This window comes from Protopterus annectens, chromosome 5.part0 (assembly GCF_019279795.1).
Source record: "Protopterus annectens isolate FY-2018-M chromosome 5.part0, PAN1.0, whole genome shotgun sequence".
Taxonomy (NCBI): Eukaryota; Metazoa; Chordata; order Ceratodontiformes; family Protopteridae; genus Protopterus; species Protopterus annectens.
Window position 1 is genome coordinate 466,404,350 of NC_056735.1, and position 21,614 is coordinate 466,425,963.

The window sequence follows — 21,614 nt, forward strand, 5'->3', positions numbered from 1 at the left end:
ATTCAGAACATTTCCATCATAAAGTTCTACTTCCACACACAACTGCATTTTAAATTTATTGTTTAAACATTTTTCCAGTAGGCAATGAAACAAAAATGCATTAACCAATAATGACAAAACTGCCCTATTCAGAACATTGCCATCATAAAGGTCTACTTCCACACACAACTGCATTTTAAATTTATTGTTTGAACATTTTCCAGTAGGCAATGAAGCAAAATGCATGCACAAATAATGACAAAACTGCCCTATTCAGAACATTTCCATGATAGCAGTCTACTTCTACACCCCTGCTATGCCTCAACATATGCTAGGAAGTAACTGTAGAACTAATAAAAGCTGCTAGACCTGGATACAAACAAAACTGTTTTTGATGTATACCATTTTAGACATGTGGAGGCATTATGTAAACTTAATAAGAACCACAAACTATCCTTATAGCATGAAACATGTTGCTAGGTTATTGACATTCCCTAAACCAAATAACTCTTTCCTAAAGAGAATTACAGATTCATATCTTCATGACAGAAGGTCAAATAACCAATACTAGATACCAAGACCAGTGACTGAGTCCAGCTTTCAACTAGGATGATGGATGGCCAATGCCATACCATCAGTGGAATGAATGATCCAGTTACACACCACTGTCCAGAGACCTGTTACTGGTAATGGTAATGCTGTTAAACATTTTTAACTCTTAAAGCTTACCTTACGAATTATTCGATGCTAAAGTACTACTCTCTAATGCTTCAGAGGAGCGATCCTGTGTCCTCAGGAAGACACATGTTGGGATTTAATTTATGAGAAAGGAATTATCAGATAAAAGAAACTGGGACTCAACGATTTTAATTAAGATAAAATAACATTGCCATCTTTTGTAAAATCCACCCACTATCCATTTTCAATGCCCACATTATTCATTTCTATAGGTACTGACATAATATACTTTCATTACTTACAGCCTATAAACAGAATTATATACAAACATTAAACATCTATATTTCGCCTTCTTAGTGTTAACAAAGGCACTCCTTTCCCAGAAATATAAATAAAAACTACTGCTGCATATGTGCATGGGACACTCATGCACTAATGAGCACGTGCATCCCTGTGGCATACGTATTTTGCAATGTTCCTCAAGTCAGCAAAGATGTGCTAACCAGCAGCCCTGGCTTGTGCATTTCTTATTCCGAAGCATTAGTGTTTCATGTCTGGCAACTAGAACACAGTCAAAACAGTCCAATGTGTCAGAATGGAGGCAGCAATGAAGAGTGATATGACCTGAGATGTTATATTGTTTTGCAAAGCTTCCAGAGTTGGGGGACATTGATAATCCCACATATGTGAACGGTTAGAGAGAGGAACAGCTGTCTCTTAGCACTCTACCACCACACACACACACACAAAGTCCAGACTACTCCGGCAGCAGATTACACACTCTGACAGACTCCATCCTCCGGGAGCAGGCAGCTTCCGAAAATAAATTCTGTCCATTCCCATTCGCAAAAACAAGCCAGATACCCACAAATACGCACCGCGAGCTTAACTGATGAGCTGATGTCATCGCGGACAGTTGGGAGGCACGGAAAATGAAAATAATTTGTAATATGGGACAGTTGGGAGGTATGGATGATCTGCAAAAGTGGGGGGCTCCCCTCCCCCTCGCTCTATGGTTCCGGCACCCATACCTCTTTTATATTTTGCAATACACCCTCTTTGAACCTCTGACTTTTTGTTTCTTCTTCTCCCTTAATATTACCTTCAAAATGTCCCTGTACTAAGTGAGGGCGTCAGTTACCACACATAACTTCTTACAGTGTGCTCATGCTCTTCTTTATACATAGATTAATATACCTAGATTCCTTTTTTATATACTTAAAAATGTTTTCTTTTGCACAGCATAGCTACTTCTACCCACGCTGTAACTGAAAAAGGCCAAAGGGCCAGTTCACTTACCCAGTTAACAAACTATAAAATAAATAAGTAAATTCCTAACCCATTGAACAAAATGAAAATAAATAACAACATAACTTTACAACAATTTACCGGGATAAATGCACTGAAATTCGACTAACAAAATAGAAGCAGGAAATGGGAAAAAAAATCCATCACTTACTAGTTTCTGGCCTGTAAGGCCTTCCAGAAGTTCCAGAAGTTTTCTTCCATCTCTGAGATCTAAAAATAAGTCTTCAATTTGAGGTTTTCCAGCCTGTATTAAAAAAAATGAAATGTTGCTTCAAAATGTGTTGTTCTTCCTTTTTATATCCTTTATAACTTAAATACAATACACTGCAACATTCATGTACATCTAGAAAATATATTCTAACAGAATGCTGAAATAGCTACATTTGCTCTTCTGTGTATTTGCATCCTTTTTTCATACCCGTAGAGAAAAGGTGAAAATTAAATCAGTACAACTTTAAATCAATGCATGTGTATAATGTTCAATTTTGTTATGACAATCCCCTATTACATGCAGTACTTCATATCGTATTTGCAATTTCTTGTACGTAGATGTTTTTATGCACGTATGTGTGGCATAAATGTGTCATTCTCAAGCTACTTACTCTGCAGGGGAATTAAATTCACAATCAAAACACAGGACAAAATGTGTAAGACTAATATCATAAGATCATACAATAAAACAAATCAAGGAATGTAATAAAAGTATCTTGTGTTCATGCATTGATACCTGATATGTCAGAACAGCAAGAGTTAAAATGAGGACTGTTCCTCTTTCATGTCATTACATTACATAGAGATCACAAAATGAGCAGTTTATATTTAGTATACGAGTCACATAAAATGCAGCTGCAGATACAAAACACCGGGGTATCATTTACCATATTTTATAATACATATTTTCAGTATCATGCTCATGTAATTGTCTGTGAACTTGACTAAAACTGGGAAGAATTTATTTTATGTGAAATGCGAGCAAGAACTGAACAAAAGGCAGTAAACATGAATGCTGATCTTTATCAGAGAACTGCATTAAAAAGTGACAGGTAACCATTAGAACCTGCAGAAGAAGAAGGCAATGTTTAGATAATAAAGAGCATGATTAGTACGATCCCTGTTATATAGATGATAAACATAAATTAATTTTATTTAGTAAAGTTGTAATCTGGAATAAATGAATACTGACATTTTGAGAGAAAAATGCCAGGGACAGCATGCTCCATCTGCTAAAAGAGATGTATTCTGTTACATAATTTTTAAACACTGCAGAAAGTAAATTTAGCTGAAAAGGCCAATAACAGTATATTATAAACTGTGCCAAAAAAGAATACTGGCAAAAAACACAACTTGCATCATTTTGAGTATTTAAGTTGGCAGTTCATTTTATAAAGGCATAGCACCGGTCGGTATCAGTACCAAAGTTTTCAAAACTACTGCAGGTGATGCTAAAAAGAACATAAAATAGATTAAAAAGTAAAGAGCTAAGCTATATTACAGAAAAAAAAAAAATATATATATATATATATATATATATATATATATATATATACATGGGTCCCCTTCAGATGATCAAACTTTTAAATGTTTGAATTTCATATGGCTGAGATCATAAGATCAAACATTCAAAAGTTCAAACATGGTAAAAAAAAAAAAAATTAACTAACATTTATAGCAACCCCCACACCTCCTGCTATCTAAATATACCAACTCCGAGATCGCACTACATTGCGGAAAAGGGAAATCATCACATTCTGCACTGTATGGAGATGTCCATTCAGACCGTTTGAACTTTTAAATGTTCGATCATATAGTCTTGGCCATATGAAATTCAAACTTTTAAAAGTTTGATCATCTGAAAGGGACCCATATATATATATATATATATATATATATATATATATATATATATATATATATATATTTTTATGTGTGTGTGTGTGTGTGTATATATATATATTTATATATATATATATATATATATATATATATATATATATATATATATATATATATATATATATATATATATATATATATATATATATATATATATATATATGTATATATTTTCAGAGTCTAGTCTGTGCAAAATCGTTTGTCACAAAGACAGGACAAGTAGAAGTAAACAAAAGCCACAAATGGTATTATCATACTAGGTTGCAGCAGTGAAAACAGCTTATAACTGATATATATATATATTTTTTTTAATAACTGCAAATGGAATATTATATGCCTTGCTTTCTTCAGCCATGATTTTCTGAAGATGTGTCACAGACAAAGTAAACACCTTATATTTGATTTCACTCGAAAACTGCTTGGTGTACTTAAATAGTTACCTTCCCCCATGATATTTAATACAGAGATAACATAAATTATGAGATAATAGCTAGGAATTTTATCAAAATGCAAATAAGAACTTACTGGCAAAGGCCTCGGTAGGCAAAATATCTACATAAAGGCAAATATATACATAGGTGATGAATGATGGCAAATTATTCCAGTAAAGCTAAACTTTCTTATTTCCTTCAGGTAGGTAACTGAATGCCTAAGTAAGTTTCCTTAGACTTTAATGTTTTTCAGATCACTGAATCAGAATCGCATCAGTTGTTGTATTGTAAAATGTGAAGACATTGCTCACTAATTCAATAATGCCTTAGAAATGCTCCTTTATAAACCCAAGGAAGGTCTTATGATACTCCAAAGTGGTGCTCTAAGAAAATATTCATGTCATTTGATTTGTGCTCTATGTTATCAACATTTTCCATGTTTGTACATTGTGACTTTTTAACGACAGGTGTGCAGAGTTTGGGAACTGCAGTCTGTATTGTCAAAGGCAGTCGAAAAATAAAAGCAAAACAAACTGGATAGAGTGAGTATTTAAACCAATCAAACTACATTCACTGAAAACGTGAAAAAATTTTTTAAAAAACAACAACAAATAATGCTACAGTGATAGATGTCTGGATACTGTTACTGGCTTGCAAAAAAGACATGGCTGAGTACTTTTACCCTGATATGAGGTGTGGAGTTTTTACAGAATGAACAAATTAATGAAAAAGTCTAATATAAAGAGACCAAAACTGCGTGGCTAAAGAAAATCAGTAAAACAGAAGTAATGTCACATCATAGCAATCCTGAAAGAAAGGGCAGTGACTGTGCCATCCTTTGAATGAAATGCTAAACCAAGATGTCATCTGCTTGAGTTGGTGGTAGCTCAGGTGGATATAAAAGATCCCACAGCACTTAAAACAAAATAGAGGGAGAAGTTCCTAATTGCCATGACCAAATTATTCCATATTCCACAAAAAAATTTCTTGGACGTTCCTTTAAAAGTGGCCACTGCCCTAGTGGGACTAGCTCAGTCAATAAAGTGTAAATAAGTAAAGTAAAATATACGGAAAAGCTAATAGCTATAACTGTTCCTTAACTTTAAAACTCTTGTAATATAAGGCCTGGAAATAAAGTGATATAGATTCATAACTGCCCTTCTAACTTTTATTTCTGCCATACACTGTGCAAATGCTCTCCTAGTATGTGTTGCCAACACCATCCAGTGTAAAAAAATTAATCTCTTTGAAATTCACACTCTCAGAGGTCTGTCTGCATAAGGCCTTGGAAGAAATCTTGTGTTTGGTAGCATAAGAATGTCTGCAAATTCACTGTGACTGCCTCAAAACTATCTTACATGCCTATAGCAAGTCTAATGCGCCTGTCGGCCAAACATTTCATTTAAGTGGTTGGAAGCTATTTATGAGCCCACATTAATCATATATCATTGTGGCAACACAATGGCATGTTTGCTATGTTTTGTTGCTTGAACCTTTGTACCAAATATTAATTTCTCTCCAGTGGAAAAAAAAAACACATTTTACCTGACTTGTACACAAACATCAGGAGTTGGCCTTTTTACATATTTAACTGTGCCTGTTCTTTTTTATTCTGTTATTCCTAATGATATTTTAATGCAAAAACTCTCAATACTGTAAGATAAAAAGAATGGATGGGCACAAGTTTACTTCAACGGTGCTATTTGAAGGGTCGATAATCCCATTTTGACAGTTGTTCAAAGATGATTGATGCAAAGACATCCTTTGTGATGTAACTTAATTAAGAATCATATTGTTTCCATCTCTGTTTTCATCATATTCTCTATCCTAAGATAAAAGTTTCTGTAGGGACAAGTCGTGCATACGATTAGTATTATCTATGACAAGCTTTGTCAGTCTTATTATCTGACTTCTAATATGGTTGTTTACACAATAAGGATGACAACTACAAGAATTTAGGTAAAACTTTGTAAATGTTGGTATTCTAAGGGTGGTTTTCATAGTCATTTATGCAAAAGTGAAAGGAGTCTTCCTGATGCTTATGAGTGAGCATAGCAAAGGCACAATTCACAGATGCTATTTACTTTATTTGATAATTACGCTGTTAACTATAAACAGTTGTCTGACAACACAATCTTATGCATTATTACTATTATTTTTAACTAATTGAAGGGATTATGGCTAGATCTTAAAAACGCGTCTGGTATAAAAATAAGTATGTGACATGCAGAATTAGCCAGATTCCATTAGACTAGTGCAAATAATACCAGATTGTGCTTTTTAGCACTTTGCAGAAGTGCTAAGTATTTCTGAATGCTGCTGTGTCTATGTCAGTATGTAAAGAGTGAGGTACCTATACAAAATAAACACCACACCATGTCCAAACAAATGTCCTGAGGTGCAATGCTTTGCAAATAACAAAAAACAAACAAATAAATAAATAAATAAGCAAGCTTATAAAAATACACATATTCCAGAAAACAATACAAGTCCCACAAACAGGACTGAAAAGGCTGCACTACTTTATTAATACATTTTTCTAGAAATTTGGTTAGAGGTTCTGTCTTTGATACTGTTGCAAAAATAATAGGCCTTATATGTTGATCAAAACAGCCACATGGATCTTAAGGATGCCAAAGACTATTGGAATGCAAGGGTCTTTAGCATAAAACATTGTAGATATAATCAAGAAGCTGCTGACTGGCCAGGACAACTATTAACAGTCCTTTTGTAGTTACAACATTGCTTTAAATTAGTGAGGAAATGTTGTATATGTGCAATTGTGGGAAGCTTGCAAAAAGCAGATAGTATTCGCCCTTAACAGATGAAGCATTTATTATTTGGCAGAGCTTTGAAGCAGTTAGTTCAGAGTTTTTGAATATTTGGAGTTATACTATAAGACATTTCCAACAAGAGTCTAATTGTGAATGTTGCAATTTATTTTGATACAGATACACATTGACTTTGCTCCAAAGTGTTCAGAAAGTACGCATTATACAGACATTCCTAAACAGCATGAGGCATCATCAGAATTTTGTAAATACTAAAGATATTAATAGTGAGGCATTTAGACTGCTGAGGTTTTTTTGTGATGATACTTACAATACATACAAGTTGTCTGTACTGAAACAGTTATTCTTGGATAGGAAATCTGATGAAAAGACAACTGATAAATGTTTTACTGAAATTATCTTACAAAAGCTTTTGCTGCATACGCCAATGCTTAACAACCAAAATAATTAAAAATAAAAGTTAAAAATAAAACCACTGTGATGGCAAAAAAACAAATCGGACACCACATAAAAGTCAAAGTGACTAACACCAAAGTGATTTAGTGCTTTCGACCTTCACATTCAAGTACTATGAAGCAGAACACTAGTAAGTTTTTTCTTTTTAATTTACAGTTCTGATAGCTATGGCATTAAAAGCATTATCAGGAATAAATGGAAATATTTGAGTGGTCACAATATGATTTATATGGTCAAAGATCATGATCCCATGTTTGTCTTCAAGAGGGAAGACACGGTAAAACAGTCATGCAGAAACCGTGGGGGACATTCCAATCTGGTTTAAATAGAAAAGAATATGGTTAATGTGGATTTGATTATAGCCTTCAACTATTTAAGTGAAATATTTGGTCCACAACAGCATTAGGATTGACATTCCCAAGGTGTTGTATGTCTAGCTACTTGTGACAGCTTTGAGATACATTACGCAGCTATCTTGCTCGGTGCCACAGAGATTTAAAAGAAATACTGTGACTCTCATGGATTCTACCAATCCCTTATTTAGACATACCTTGCAGTATTCAAATTTAAACAACATTTGTTTATTTTTTTATTTATTTATTGGATAGTGTTGATTAGGACATAAAAGCAAATGTGCATAATATATTAAAGAAAAAAGGATGTGATGTGCGAGCTATGAATCAAAGCTACTTCATCTTCAGGCTTTAATGATTTGGTGATTATTCGAAATGCAAGGCTTTAAGGATTTGGGTAGTATTAAAAGTGTTTTAAAATTATGAACTAGTTATAGATATTAGCTTTTCAGCATAGCATTTTGCTTTTTGAAATACCACTAGATGATATTGTTTCTGTATTACTGGTTGTTTTTAGTGACATATTTTTGTCTGAGTGTCTACATTAGTATCGTGATCATTTCTTTGCTCATTCAGAAAAAGCCACCAGAATGTTCCGAAAAGAATAGGATACATATTTGTTTTAATAACATGAGAATGGTCTCCTTGTATTAACATTTTCAAATGTAGTTTTGTTGGGTTTTAGATAGAATATTTTCCAAAATTCTTTGGTCAGTGAAAATGAAAAATGCATGAGATAATAGCTAACAAATCTTCATAATAAATGTAGTTGTATGTATATTAAATTAAGGTTCTTTACAAATAACACACATACATAGATGCACAAGCAAAAAATTACTTAATGTTCATTATTTTGATTCCTAATCACAATGTAGTATGAGATTTCATTTTTATGTAGATTTTCTTTGGTTCTTCACCCCAAGTGTCTGTCGTTAGACATATCCTGGGCCCCCACTTCTCCAACTCTTACTCCACATTGCCCAGTACCTGCGCAACTTATAGGCTTGGATAACAGCACTACAAACTGCCTGACTTAACCCATCAGATTGAGACCACACACATGGGGAAATTTAGTATAATCAGTCTGGTGAAAGATACAAAGAGGAGCTCGGCATGTCCATGTATGACTTCATCCTGACACAAGCACAGGGTATTTAGGAGAATATCATACCCATCCCCCACCTAATGAGTGTTACTTATGCACACAACTCTAGATTTGTATCATTGGTCTCCATCAATGACTGCAAGTCCTTGACTATAAATCTTACTCTACTTTACCAGCACAGGTTAAGTGGCAAAAACGGCACTTCATTCTAGTCAACAGTTTGACTCCTCAGGAATCCAATTATCTAACTGAACTCTTTTCACCGCATCATACATGTTATAGCAAAATGATAATTATTCAGGCAAACAGTACTCTGTCATAACTAGTCTGTATTTCCATCACTTATACAACAGCCAATCAAGCAAAATGAGCATTCATGAGCATGTGACTATTAGCCATTCAAAATGTGACATGTGCAAAGAGTGATACAATCAATAATGTTCACAAAAATGAAAACCAGAGAATGGTGCTTCAAAGTTATAAAAATCATAACAGTAGTATTTGTGATTAATGGTTGACCAAGTTATTTAAATCTCCTTATACAGAGGGATAGGCAAAAGTAAACAATTAACCATCAAAATAATGGTACTATTAAACTTCTTAAAAAAAGGGAAACGTGTATATTTTCATTTTGCAATAGGAAATACTTCACAGAGAAATATAACACCTAAATAAATGCCATTATTTATTTATTAATTTATTTATTTACATTTGTTTACCAGGAAAGACTGACTGGGCCAGAAGCCCATTTTCAGCAGAGGACGGGAGAGAAAAGGTCCACAGAAATATAAGCAAAATATTAAATTTCTGTAACTGCCAAAGTTAGCTACATGCACTGAACAAGACAAAAAGGTGCAGCCTTTGATTTTGTCGACTTAAGGCAAAGACAACCTACTTTCATACTATTCCGCTATTCTACACTACGTTGTTAACTAAAAAAAATAGATGACGAATTCTGAAAATAATGGAATACGGATCATTCTTGTTCTTAAAAAGATGTTTGTTTTGCTATTGTATAACTGGTGAGTACGTTTTCTGTACTAACATACCATTCTGAACTGTAACTTCACTGTCTGTCTCATTTTCTCTTCTCTCTCTCCCCTTCTCTCTCTATATATACTATATATACACACGTGCGTGTACACGCATACATATGCAATCTATGATTATATGTATCTATATCTATATATATATCTATATATATATATATATATATATATATATATATATATATATATATATATATGTGTGTGTGTGTGTGTGTGTGTGCGCACGCGCACGTGTGTTTATTATTTATTTATTTATTTTACATTTGTTAACCGTATTAGTCTGACTGAGCTTTTGGCTCATTTTCAGCAGAGACCCGATGAGAAAAGCTCCTCAGAGAATAGAATTTAACAAAATTCACTTACACTAAGGCACTGTACACCCATGCAGATGGGGGCTTAAAGTTAGACTGTTGAATCCTACACTAAGGCACTGTACGAGCACATACACTCATGCATGAATCGTACCATCCCAAATAGAACCAAGACGCTCTCATCCAAAAAAAGGAAGTCAATCTGGTGGTTCCCTGCTATAAACAAACTATACAACAGAAGAAAGCAACTGTTGAAAAAAGAGAAAAATCCCAGGATGCAAAAAACTCCCTTACCAGCCTCAGCAAGAAGCGGAGATTCCTCGTAAAATCCTCCAAAGCTAGTTACAAAAATAAAATTGCCAAAGATTCCAAAGACAACCTCAAGGCATTCTATAGTTATGTCAAGAATCTAAATGGCAATGCTCAGATATGCTCTGAGCTACAACAGAATGGCATTAAATATACTGATCCCAAGGATATTGCCAATAACCTGGCAGATTGATTTAGTGCCAACTTCACCCCCTTCTCACCTCCTAAAGGGCCCATCTGAATACCAAAAGATTGTCAAATTCCAGTAATCATGGCCACACAGGTAGAAGCTGCACTCTCTAAAGCTAAGAATACAGCATTCATGGGACCAGATGACATCCCGGGCTGTGTACTACATGAACTACAAAATGAACTGGCACCTCACCTAAGTGTCATGTTTAATTATAGCCTCACCTCAGGCTCCGTGCCCACTGAGTGGCGCACAGCTACAGTTATCCCACTCCACAAGGGGGTATCCATCTTGGATCTTGGGAACTACCACCCCATCAGTCTGACAAGCCTGATCTGCAAGGGCATGGAACACATTATTATGGAACTTATAAACAAAGACAGTGGCAACCTTGAAACACTGGACCCCAACCAGTTTGGGTTTGTGAAGGGCCGATCTTGTCTCCTGAAACTGACTGACTTCTTTGAATCAGTCTCCAGAGTTGTGGATGAGGGTAAGGTGGTCCACACAGCCTATCTGGACCTCACCAAGGCCTTCAACACCATCCACCACTCTGGAATCACAGATAAACTTACTAAGCTGGGCATAAATCCTTACGTCACTCGATGGGTTGCCCCCTGGCTTACTGACAAAACCCAGACTGTAAAAGTAGCCGATTCCAAATCCAGCTCCAGACAAGTGACAAGTGGAGTACCTCAGGGTTCATTCCTGGGACTGCTCTTGTTTGGCATCTACTTCTCTGAAGTACAGGCCAAGTCTAAGGGACTCTGGCTAACAAAGTTTGCAGATGACTGCAAACTGGGAGCCTTTATTTAATCCCCAAATGATGCGGATATTCTACAAAAGGGCCTTACAGAAACAGATGCTTGGTACCAGAGCCATGGGCTCAAGCTTAATGCCAAGAAATGTATAGTTGTCTCCTTTGGGAAAAAACATGTACCCATGAATTACCACATAGGTGGCAGTACACTAAACACCGAAAGTGTGATGAGAGACTTAGGGACACAGGTGGACAGTGGTCTCACCTTCGATAACCACATCACCACAACAGTCAGGAAATCCTTCTATGTGGCACACCTCATCTCTAAGGGCTTTTCATCCAGAAAAAAGGAAGTCATTGTCCCACTGTACTCATCCCTCATTAGACCCATTATAGAGTACAATGCCCCATTTGGTATGTACCTCACAAGACATCTGCAACAGCTGGAAAGGCCGCAGAAATACCTCACTAAAAGAATCACAGGCCTAAAGCAGATGCTCTATGCCTCCAGGTGCATCTGCAATTAACTTCTACTGATGGCTCTAGGCGTCAAATAGTGATTGTTCATATTTGCACCAATAATTCCAAAACCATGTCATGTACAAGTTTTTTAAAATATTTCATCTTAAAGCTTACACAATGGCAAACCCAACTGCATTAATATTTGATCTCTGTTTAGTGCAGGTAAAGACATACTAACTGTTGTTTTTATGATATGTTGTTTTTATGATACTAATTTATATAGATATCATTTTCACAATTTTCTAAATTCCCAACAACCAAGTAACACAGACAGAACTCTTTAGCCTCATATGGAAGTTCTCAGCTAGATGAATAAAATGCTGCTGACAGTATGTATGTAACTTGAGTGGTTGCTGAGATATTGTAAGTTGTTTACAAAATATTACAAATGTAATAGCTACTGTGTTTACTGTGACTTATAAAATTCGGTCAAGACATAGAACCTAAAGAATACTTCTTCTTTCGGCTTTTCCCGGTTAGGGGTCACAACAGCAGATCATCTGTCTGCTCATGATTGGCAGTGGAGTTTTATGGTGTCGAGTTGCCAGCCGGGCACCCAACCTTCCGCAGAAGGCATACACATGCAAACACTCACACCTAGGGCCAATTTAGAGTGTCCAGTCCACCTACTGCATGTCTTTGGGATGTGTGAGGAAACGGGAGCACCCGGAAGAAACCCACACGACCACAAGGAGGACATGCAGACTCCACACAGAAAGCACCCCAGCCGAGAATTGAACCAGAGAACCTCTTGCTGTGAGGTGGCAATGCTAACTGTTGCACCACCTTGGCTGCCCAGAACCTAAAGAATACTACCACTATAAAAATAGTTTGTGCTGAAGAGTTTGCCATTTATACTTCTTTCATAACCACCGTGGTTCCAGATATATGAAAAATTGTTTGAAATGTGAGGACATAATTTGATTCTGTCAAAAGGCTTAGGGTCCGCCCACTGGAAGTTACAGTGCAAACTTCCTAATCTTCATTGGAGTGAATGAGTTAACTGATTGCTGGTGGTTAGAGAGATAGCAAGAGAACCAGGAAATGGTAGTAGGGGAAAAGTTTAGATAAGTCAGTTATTCCAGGAGGAGAGGGTGGGAGACAGTGTCAAATGCTTTAGAAAGGTCGAGGAACAGGCATGAGACAAGTTTATTATTATCACGAGCAAGAAATACTGTGTTGATGAAGGATATTAGTGCAGTTGTTGCACTATGATTAGGACAGAATCCATGTTGTGTGTGTGAGAAGGTTTTCTTGGAGAAGATACTGCATTATCTGCTTGTGAATGCATTTCTCTAGTATTTTAGAGAGAGGAGATAGTATAGCGATTAGTCTGAAGTTTGATATATCGGAGGAACTGACACCTTTGTGAATGGGTAAAGAAAATAACTGTTTTCATATAGAGGAGACATACGATTCAGAAATAGAGTGGTCGATCAAGATAGACAGAGGATAGGCCAGGGGTTCAGAGGCAATTTTAAGGAAATAAGAGGGTATATTATCTGCTGAGGGGGAGCAGGGTTTGAGTTTGGAGAGGAAGGATTTTATATAATTAGCTGATACTGCTTTAAAAGAGAAAGAGTTTGAAGGGTTGGGGAGGGAAGAGCAGTTATTGGTGGTATTTATAGTGTTACTGATGGGATGGGAATTAATTATGGTGGTTATGGTGGTATGTGAAGTTTGGAACAGACAAATTTGTCACGGGACGACCTCGGATGAGTAAAGGGGGGGGGGCTGTAAGTAGGGTGATAGGCAGGTTAGGCCTGTGTGGGTAGGGAGCGGGTAGAAGAGAGTTAATTAAGCTGGGAGCTGAGGGAGGAAGTGAGGTAAGGTTAAGGGGTGGGTCTTAAAGGGGTTTGTAGGGGAAATTGGTATGAGTAAGCACATTTTGGTTCATAGGTAAGTACTATGCTATCTGCCCAAGGGCATTTATAAGCCTAGCCAGAATGTGTTGGCTTTCGCCACCCCCTTAGATTAGTTTCCTGTGCTTTTGTCCAGCAGAGCCATCAGATCCCTGCACCACTGTCCAGCAGAGCCACTGCAGTGATCCCCAGGGTATAGGTTCATAGGTAAGTACTAGGCTATCTGCCCAAGGGCATTTATAAGCCTAGCCAGTGTGTCTTGTGTGGTGCGGTCTTGTTGAAGCAAGATCACGTCCTGACAACCTGAGGTGGTAAAGGTAAGCCTTGGGAGGTTTCCTGGCATACAGGCAAGTACAATTCTTTGGTTGGGTAACGGGGGTTTTATCTGCAGGAGACTGGTGTTTTTTATGTTTTTTTTGTTTTTTTTTTTCTCGTTGTTGTTTCTCTAGCCGAGGAGGGATTTGTGGTGAGTAGTAGCCTTAATTAATAGGGAATAGTAGGTAGGGTTGAAATACAGAGGGAGAGAGTGTGAGGGGAGCAAAGTGATTTGCAAGCAGGGCTGAGGGAAAGAGGGAATCTATAAGACTGAATGTAAGGAGAATGAGTGTTGCTGTTGCTACATTGGTAGTATAGTATTATTGACTTACTGTGTTTTGTTATTAAGGGCTGTTGTGGTGAGTGGGTTGGTTGCTGCATGGTATGGTGCTGATGGTGAGATGGGCAGGCTGTGATGTCATGCTCTTTCTGTAGGTAGGTTTTGCATTGTTGTTACTAGGGTGGACCCTATTCTGCTGCAACAGTTTTCTGCTTCATTTCCCACCCCTACCTTAGAAATGATTCATTTCCGCTGCCCTACAGCTTGCTTATTGATTTTTTTTTCAGAATTCAAGAGTTGTATTTATATATTTAATTTTTGAGAAAATAGGAAAGCAAACGGTGAAATGTGGTGCTGTGCGACAATTATAGTGATGCAATATGAGAGGAATGCGTTAGGTTGTTGTACTATGTGGAGTTCAGGGTAGTTTTGAGCCTTTGGTAATGCCACGTAAGTTATGGGATTTTTGGGTATATATTATGTTTGTATTATTCTAGTGAATATACTGTAATTGGAATGTGTAGGTTGAATGTTAATATAGACCCTGTTTAAGGAACAAAGGCAAATTCATGAAGGATTAATGTGTTTCTGCGTATCTAATTTGGATCACATCTTAAGTTTGTTTTATGATTAGCATTTTGAAATCACACTCTGGTGCCGCGCAGGTTTGCTGGGTCCTTGCTTTGAACTAGATCCTTTTTGTATATTTCCATTCTGTAAAGGGTTCGGTGGTGGGATAGCCACGGGTTTATGGTCTTTCAGTTTCCCCTGCTCATTGGGGGAGGCTCATTGGTGGTAGTGGTGTTTTTCGCGGGTATGCAGGGCTAGTGTGTAGTATTGTGCATGCGCACTGCCATGGACAGCCGTGGCAATGTGCATGCGCATTGCCATGGCTGTCTGTTGAGGTACAAGGGTGGATGACTGGGCAAATTAGTTTTCCTGTGCAGGTTATCAGTGCCAGAGTTTCTTTTTGTTGGTGTGGTTAGTGGATTTCCCTGGTGCTATGAGGTTAGTTGCTGATGAGCAGCTGGCAATGTAGGCTTCTTGTCATTTTGTTTTTTGCGCATACGCAATGTAGCTGCTAGGATGGCAGACAAATGTAGTCTGTGTTTTAGAACCTTGGTTACTGGTTTTTCAGTTTCATCAGAATAAGAAAGCATGTAGCAAGGAGGTATTACAGCATGTCATGTTTTTCTAATCAGTCTTTTTTTTGTGATAGTATTATCAGGCGTGTCTCATGGAAATAATTATTAAAACTGATTTAACATGGATTTCAAATCAAATCTTAGCTGAGAAGAGTACAATAACAATATTATTTCTCTCTAAAAAACAAGCCTTTACAATATGTGGAAAGTCAGGAAATCCAGGTTTATTTTCCTAATTCACAAGGGGTCTTTAGTCTGTGACAGACTGCCTCAGCATTTATTGGAAACAGACTGTACTTAAGATTCAGGTTAAGATCACAGTGATAACCTACGTTCAAAGCCCTAAGCAAAGACAGCTCAAGAGAAAATGCTCCCTTGGTGTCTACATGATATCAGGAAGTGACTGTGTTACACTCTGTACTGAATGCTTCTAGGTGGAACACTAGCAAACTGGATACTGCAACTTAATTTTTTTTAAACCAGAAAAAGTTCAGAACACAGTGGGGCCCCTAGTCTCAAAGGTTGCTGTGTTTTTTTTTTTTTTTCACGATTAATTGTTTAATAGATGCAGCCTTATATTTAACTGCATGGACTTTCCAGGACAGCCAGGCATGACTCCATAGTCACATGTCATCCTTTTCTCCTGCAGTTTAACTTGATAGAGAGGGATGCAGTAGCTTTCATACATGCCTGTGGTTAAGGCATTGGCATGTCTTTGGCGCAGCTAATGTGTGGGGGAGAAATAATGACGGCAGGTGGCGGTTTCTTGGGTCAGGCATGCAAACCATATTTATTCTGTCAACTTTTTGGGTTTTGTATGAGCAGTAGTGCAAGGCTGGACCTATATGGCCATCACTTTAATTAGTTTTGAGGCATGTTTGCCTCTCCTGGAATAAATAAAAATAAAAAAAATAAAAGAAAAGATAAATCGAAGTATAACAGGATACAGGGTTGTTAGGAATGAAGGATGAAAGTTCATGCTAGTAAGAAGGCAGGGCAAAGGGGGGTGGTGTTAGGGGGACATGGAGTTTGGTAGCTCGCAGGAGTAAGGCTATATTATTCTTCCCAGGGGGGTGTATGGCCCTGGTTTGAGGCTTGGTAGGGCTGAGTATTTTGTAGATTAGTGAAGGAGCTAAGTGTAGGCTAGTTGACAGCAATAGACTGTAAATAGGGTTTGTGGGCTAAGCGAGGTCTGCAAGGTGAAAGGGATGGTCAGAGCAGAAGGTCCTGGTACATTGCTGTGATTTCAAGGTTTAGGGTCCGAGGTTTGTAGCTAGCTAGGTATGTTAATGTTGACTATAGTTACCAGAGTTAATTGTGGACTGGTTTTAGTGTTGTGCGGTTTAATAGTCATAGAGTTGAATTGATGTTTTGGTTAGCTTTAATGTAGATTTATTTATTTCCTGCTAACTGCTTTATTTCTTTTTTCAGGGTGAGCAGTGAACATGGCAGAAGCATTGAGGGGGCTGTTTTGGGGCTGGTAGTGGTAGCAGCTCCTACTTCTGGTGGTTAGGTGAGCCCAGAGTGATTCGTTTAAGGTATTCATTTTGGTTCAGCCTTCATGTCCCCTGCAGTGATTTACAACCTACAGAGAGAAGGCAACAGAGAAGTATGGCTCGGTGGCAGTGGAGCCCAAGGTGAGCCAGAGTTGGCTGAACTAAGGTGGTACATTTCACTGGAATGTGATCAATTATAAGGTGATGTGGAGCAATTAGGTAAAGGTGGCTCATGTTTCATGCGTTACTAACAATTTTAACAAGGATGCTCAAAAAAAAAAAAAAAAAAACCTAGACTAATGACTTAAGGCTGGGCAAGTTAGCCACGATTTATTTCAAAGTCAGCACCCGATACCCTGTGCCCTAGTCCAAAGGGGGACATGGGAGAACCCCTAGGGTGAATTGACTGTTAACAAGGTAGTTGTTCTGGTAGTTTAGAACAGGACAAGTGAGGTTTATATGAAAGGGGCATTGATCCAGAGGTGTGGTATTTTCTGGGAGATGTTTCTTAAGCAGGTATTATTTAATGCAACATACCAGGTTATGGGCTTTACAGTGGGTGTCAGGGGTATCCTTGAGTGACTCTTTGGACTCATAGGAAGTGGTTACTTATGTAGGTCTTTTAAGATTGGTACAGTTTAAAGGAGCACGGCATTTATGCGGGTAGTTTCAGATACATGGAAAGCTGGGAGGTTGGGTCTGGCTATGCTGCAGTGGGCATGCCTGACTGGGATTCTCTTTAGAGGTAGGCTGCACTTTGTTTGGCTATTGTATGCACAGGTTATGCTATTCTACATTCTTTAAGGCTTTTGCTTAAGTTTGCTGAGACAGAACATTACTATTTTCTTAGTTACTGTCAGAATTAGGAGTTGGGCACAGCTATAGCGTATTGCTCCCTCGAAACTAGTTAATGGTGGGATTACCATTTTTAATGGGAGGGGTTTGCAGAGCTGGTAGGGATGAAAGGGGTTGGCCTGGTGAAATTTTAGGGCTGTGAGGTTCACCCTCAAGAGATGTTTTACCTGTTTTATGCACAGTAAGGTTATTGCTGGTACATACAAACTGCCTAAGTTTTAATTTCCACAGGCATGGGTACTCGGTTATTTGGTTAAATTGGGTAGGTAGGTTAGCAAGGTTTATTTAGTACATGTTGAAGGCAAGTTGATCCATACAGTGCATTTGCTGAATTTGGTCGGCAGTCACAAGGTCATTCAGAGATTTTTATCATGATGGAGGTTTTCGGCCGCTGGAGCAGGACACAGTGTGGTTGCAAGAAGGGGAATATCGACGGGCACTAATGGCAAAGTGGGGGATGTAGCTGCAATGAATTGTTTTGACCACTGGATTACTGGGTAAGGAAATTTCTGGTAATTTTATTTGGTAAGTATGCAGTTGGGCATGTTTGAATTGGGTGGTTTGTTTAAATAATTGCAGTTGGGTATATTTTGAATTCTGTGGGAGGAGCAGTAAGGTTATGGGAGGCATGTTAGGCAAGCCTCTTTTTCTTAGATGTCACAGCAGGGTCCATGATTTACTATACTGTCAGAGTATGGAATGGTTTAAAATTTTCATTGAACTGACTGTTTTTCCTTTCATTACCATGATGTGGTACACTCCACTACCATAATGTGTACCACATGGGTAAAGTTGATATACTCACTAATGCATTTTGCTTTTGTCCCTGTGCAGGTGGTGGTATGGTGATGGGCATTCCAGCTGACATGGTGTTACTCAGCAAGGTCCCAGATGGGGGAAGCATGTTAGTGCTGGATGTCTGAGTTGCTACAGTGATGAGTGATGTGGTCATACCTGGGTGAACACTAGGTGGGCAATAGCTACTTAGCTACTGGCTTGAAGGTAATGGATTCTAATGGGTGTGGAGTTTCTGGTTGGTACAGTGGTGCACAATGAGGCTACAGGTAACTGGTACTTAGTTACTGCTGTTAGAAGAATCATCATCTTAGGTCATTCTTTTGGCTTTTGGGCAGTTAAACATGCAGCAGTTTGATGCAATGGAATGAATTTTGGGGTTATCTCATTTGTGAGGATGTGTTAGCATTGATGAGAAAGTATCCGTCCTTGGGTTTTAAGATGGTTTGAGATTATTTTCAAGTAGGGTGGAGAAGGGCAAGGAGTTTGGTAGCAGTACAGAGAGTTAGGTTGTATGTTAATTTTACGTTGGTGCAATACTTGGAGGAAGTTGGGGTGCTTACGATGTGACATGTGCAGGTTGAAAACAGGGATCCTGTATGGTACAGGTCTGATGGAGTTCATTTTAATGTATTTGGGCTGAATTTATTTAACCTTAACTAGGTTTGAAGACTGAGGAACTATTGGAAGGTAATATGGTCTGAGGGGGAACAGCCTTTCGGGTTGGTGGGTGGAGAAGAGGGTAGGCTTGACCCTCTTCTGTCCCCCCTCAGTAGGATATTTGGAAATGAGATGGTGATTTGATAATGGTAAATTGGAATGGAAATATGGAATTGATGATGATATTAAGGTGAGTGGGGACGCTGCCTTCAGGATTACTATGACTTGGAATGGAAATATAGAATTGATGATGATATTAAGGTGAATAGGGACGCTGCCTTCAGGATTACTAGGATAAATGAGCAAGTGGGGGACGCTGCTTATTCAGGGTGAGCGGGTGCCCTGCCCTTATGTTTACTATCTTATTTGTTGCAATGTTGGATTCTGTGTGCCTCAATAAAGTTTGTTGTTTGTTGTTCATTTTAATTACAATAAAGGTCATCAAATGTCTTTGGGTGTTTGTGTTTTATTAGGACTGTGACAAGTGAAGTTTGAACAGATGAATTTGTTATGGGATGACCTTGGATGAGTAAAGTGGGTGGGAGGGAGTTGGTATTAGGGTGACAGGTAGGTTAGGTCTGTGTGGGTAGGGAGTGGGTAGGGAAGAGTTAATTAAGGTGGGAGCTGAGAGAAGAAGTGAGATAGGGATAAGGGGCATGTCTTAAGGGGGTTTTGTAGGGGAAGTTGGTATGAGTAAGCACATTTTAGTGTGGTCTTAATGTGCTCCCAGCCCTCCTGTTTTTGATGGCTTGAGGGGTAGAGAAGAGGGTCAGGCTTGACCCTCTTCTGTCTCCCTCAGCAGGATATTTGGAATTGAGATGATGATTTGATGGCGGATGACTTGGAATGGAAATATGAAATTGATGATGATATTAAGGTGAGTGAAGACGCTGCCTTCAGGATTACTATGACTTGGAATGGAAATATGGAATTGATGATGATATTGAGGTAAACGGGGATGCTGCTTTCATGATTACTAGGATTAAGTGAGCAACTGGGGATGCTGCTTAACCAGGGTGAGTGAGTGCTGCCCTTATGTTTACTATTTTATTTTTTGCAATGTTGGATTCTGTGTGCCTCAATAAAGGTTGATGTTTTTTCATTTCCATTACAATAAAGGTCGTCAAATCTCAATTAAGCATGTCAAAACACTACTACACATTCTTCTTCTTTTGGCTTTTCCCAGTTAGTGGGTCACCTGTCTGCTCATGATTGGCAGTGGAGTTTTATGGTGTCGAGTTACCAGCCTGGCACTCAACCTTCCACGGAAGGCACACAAGTGCATGCACTCACGCCTAGGGTCAATTTAGAGTGTCCAATCCACCTACAGCAGTAGAGAATGAGAAATTGATATAGACTTGGAATTTCACCTCTTTTGGACAGCTGTGAATCCAGCAGATAGTGTTATCTCCAAAGTTGAGTCTTCTGAATTTGCTGAGAAAGGAATGGTTGACCTTTTCAAAAGCCATAGTCATATCAACAAACAGACGAGCAGTAACTGGTCCCTCTATTAGGTTGCAATAAATGGCATCAGAGTTACTGGCATTGTGAAAGCCATGCTGTGTTTGAGTAGTTACTTGTATAAAAGATTTTCAAATATTTTTGTAATAGGGTACAGGGTAGTAATAGGTCTATAATCCTGCAACCTAGTAGGAGAAGTTACTATATGTGTGTGTGTCTATGTATATATATATATATATAGAGAGAGAGAGACACACACACACACACACACACACACACACACACACACACACACACATTTACCTTCATTTGTTTGAAAAAAAAATCTTAAATGTCCCTAATAATGGCAGTTTAACTTCAACAAGCAATAACAATAAATCAAGGAAATTTTACATGTTTTTTACAGGGGGAAGCCCTCTCTGCACCCCCTATATTGATAGATGTTCCCTCAACTAATTATTCCAACTATGAGACTGTATAATCCCCTAGGGCAAGGCATTTTTACCAACCCCAGAGATTGTCAGTCTTTTACACCTGCAGACCATCTGCTTTGTTAACGAACCTATATCAAGAAAACATAGGCTGACATTATGGAGTCTCACATATTTC

General features: G+C 38.0%; 1 protein-coding gene across 9 annotated transcripts in view; it reads right to left on the reverse strand.

Annotated features, from left to right (window-relative positions):
- DMD (dystrophin) overlaps positions 1-21,614 on the reverse strand; it is a 9,298,038-nt gene that overhangs the window by 7,929,801 nt on the left and 1,346,623 nt on the right. For all 9 annotated transcript variants that reach the window (XM_044072398.1, XM_044072396.1, XM_044072400.1 and 6 more), the window contains exon 3: positions 2,117-2,209. In XM_044072398.1, the coding sequence (XP_043928333.1) occupies positions 2,117-2,209 (93 nt within the window). The remainder of the gene's footprint in view (positions 1-2,116; positions 2,210-21,614) is intronic.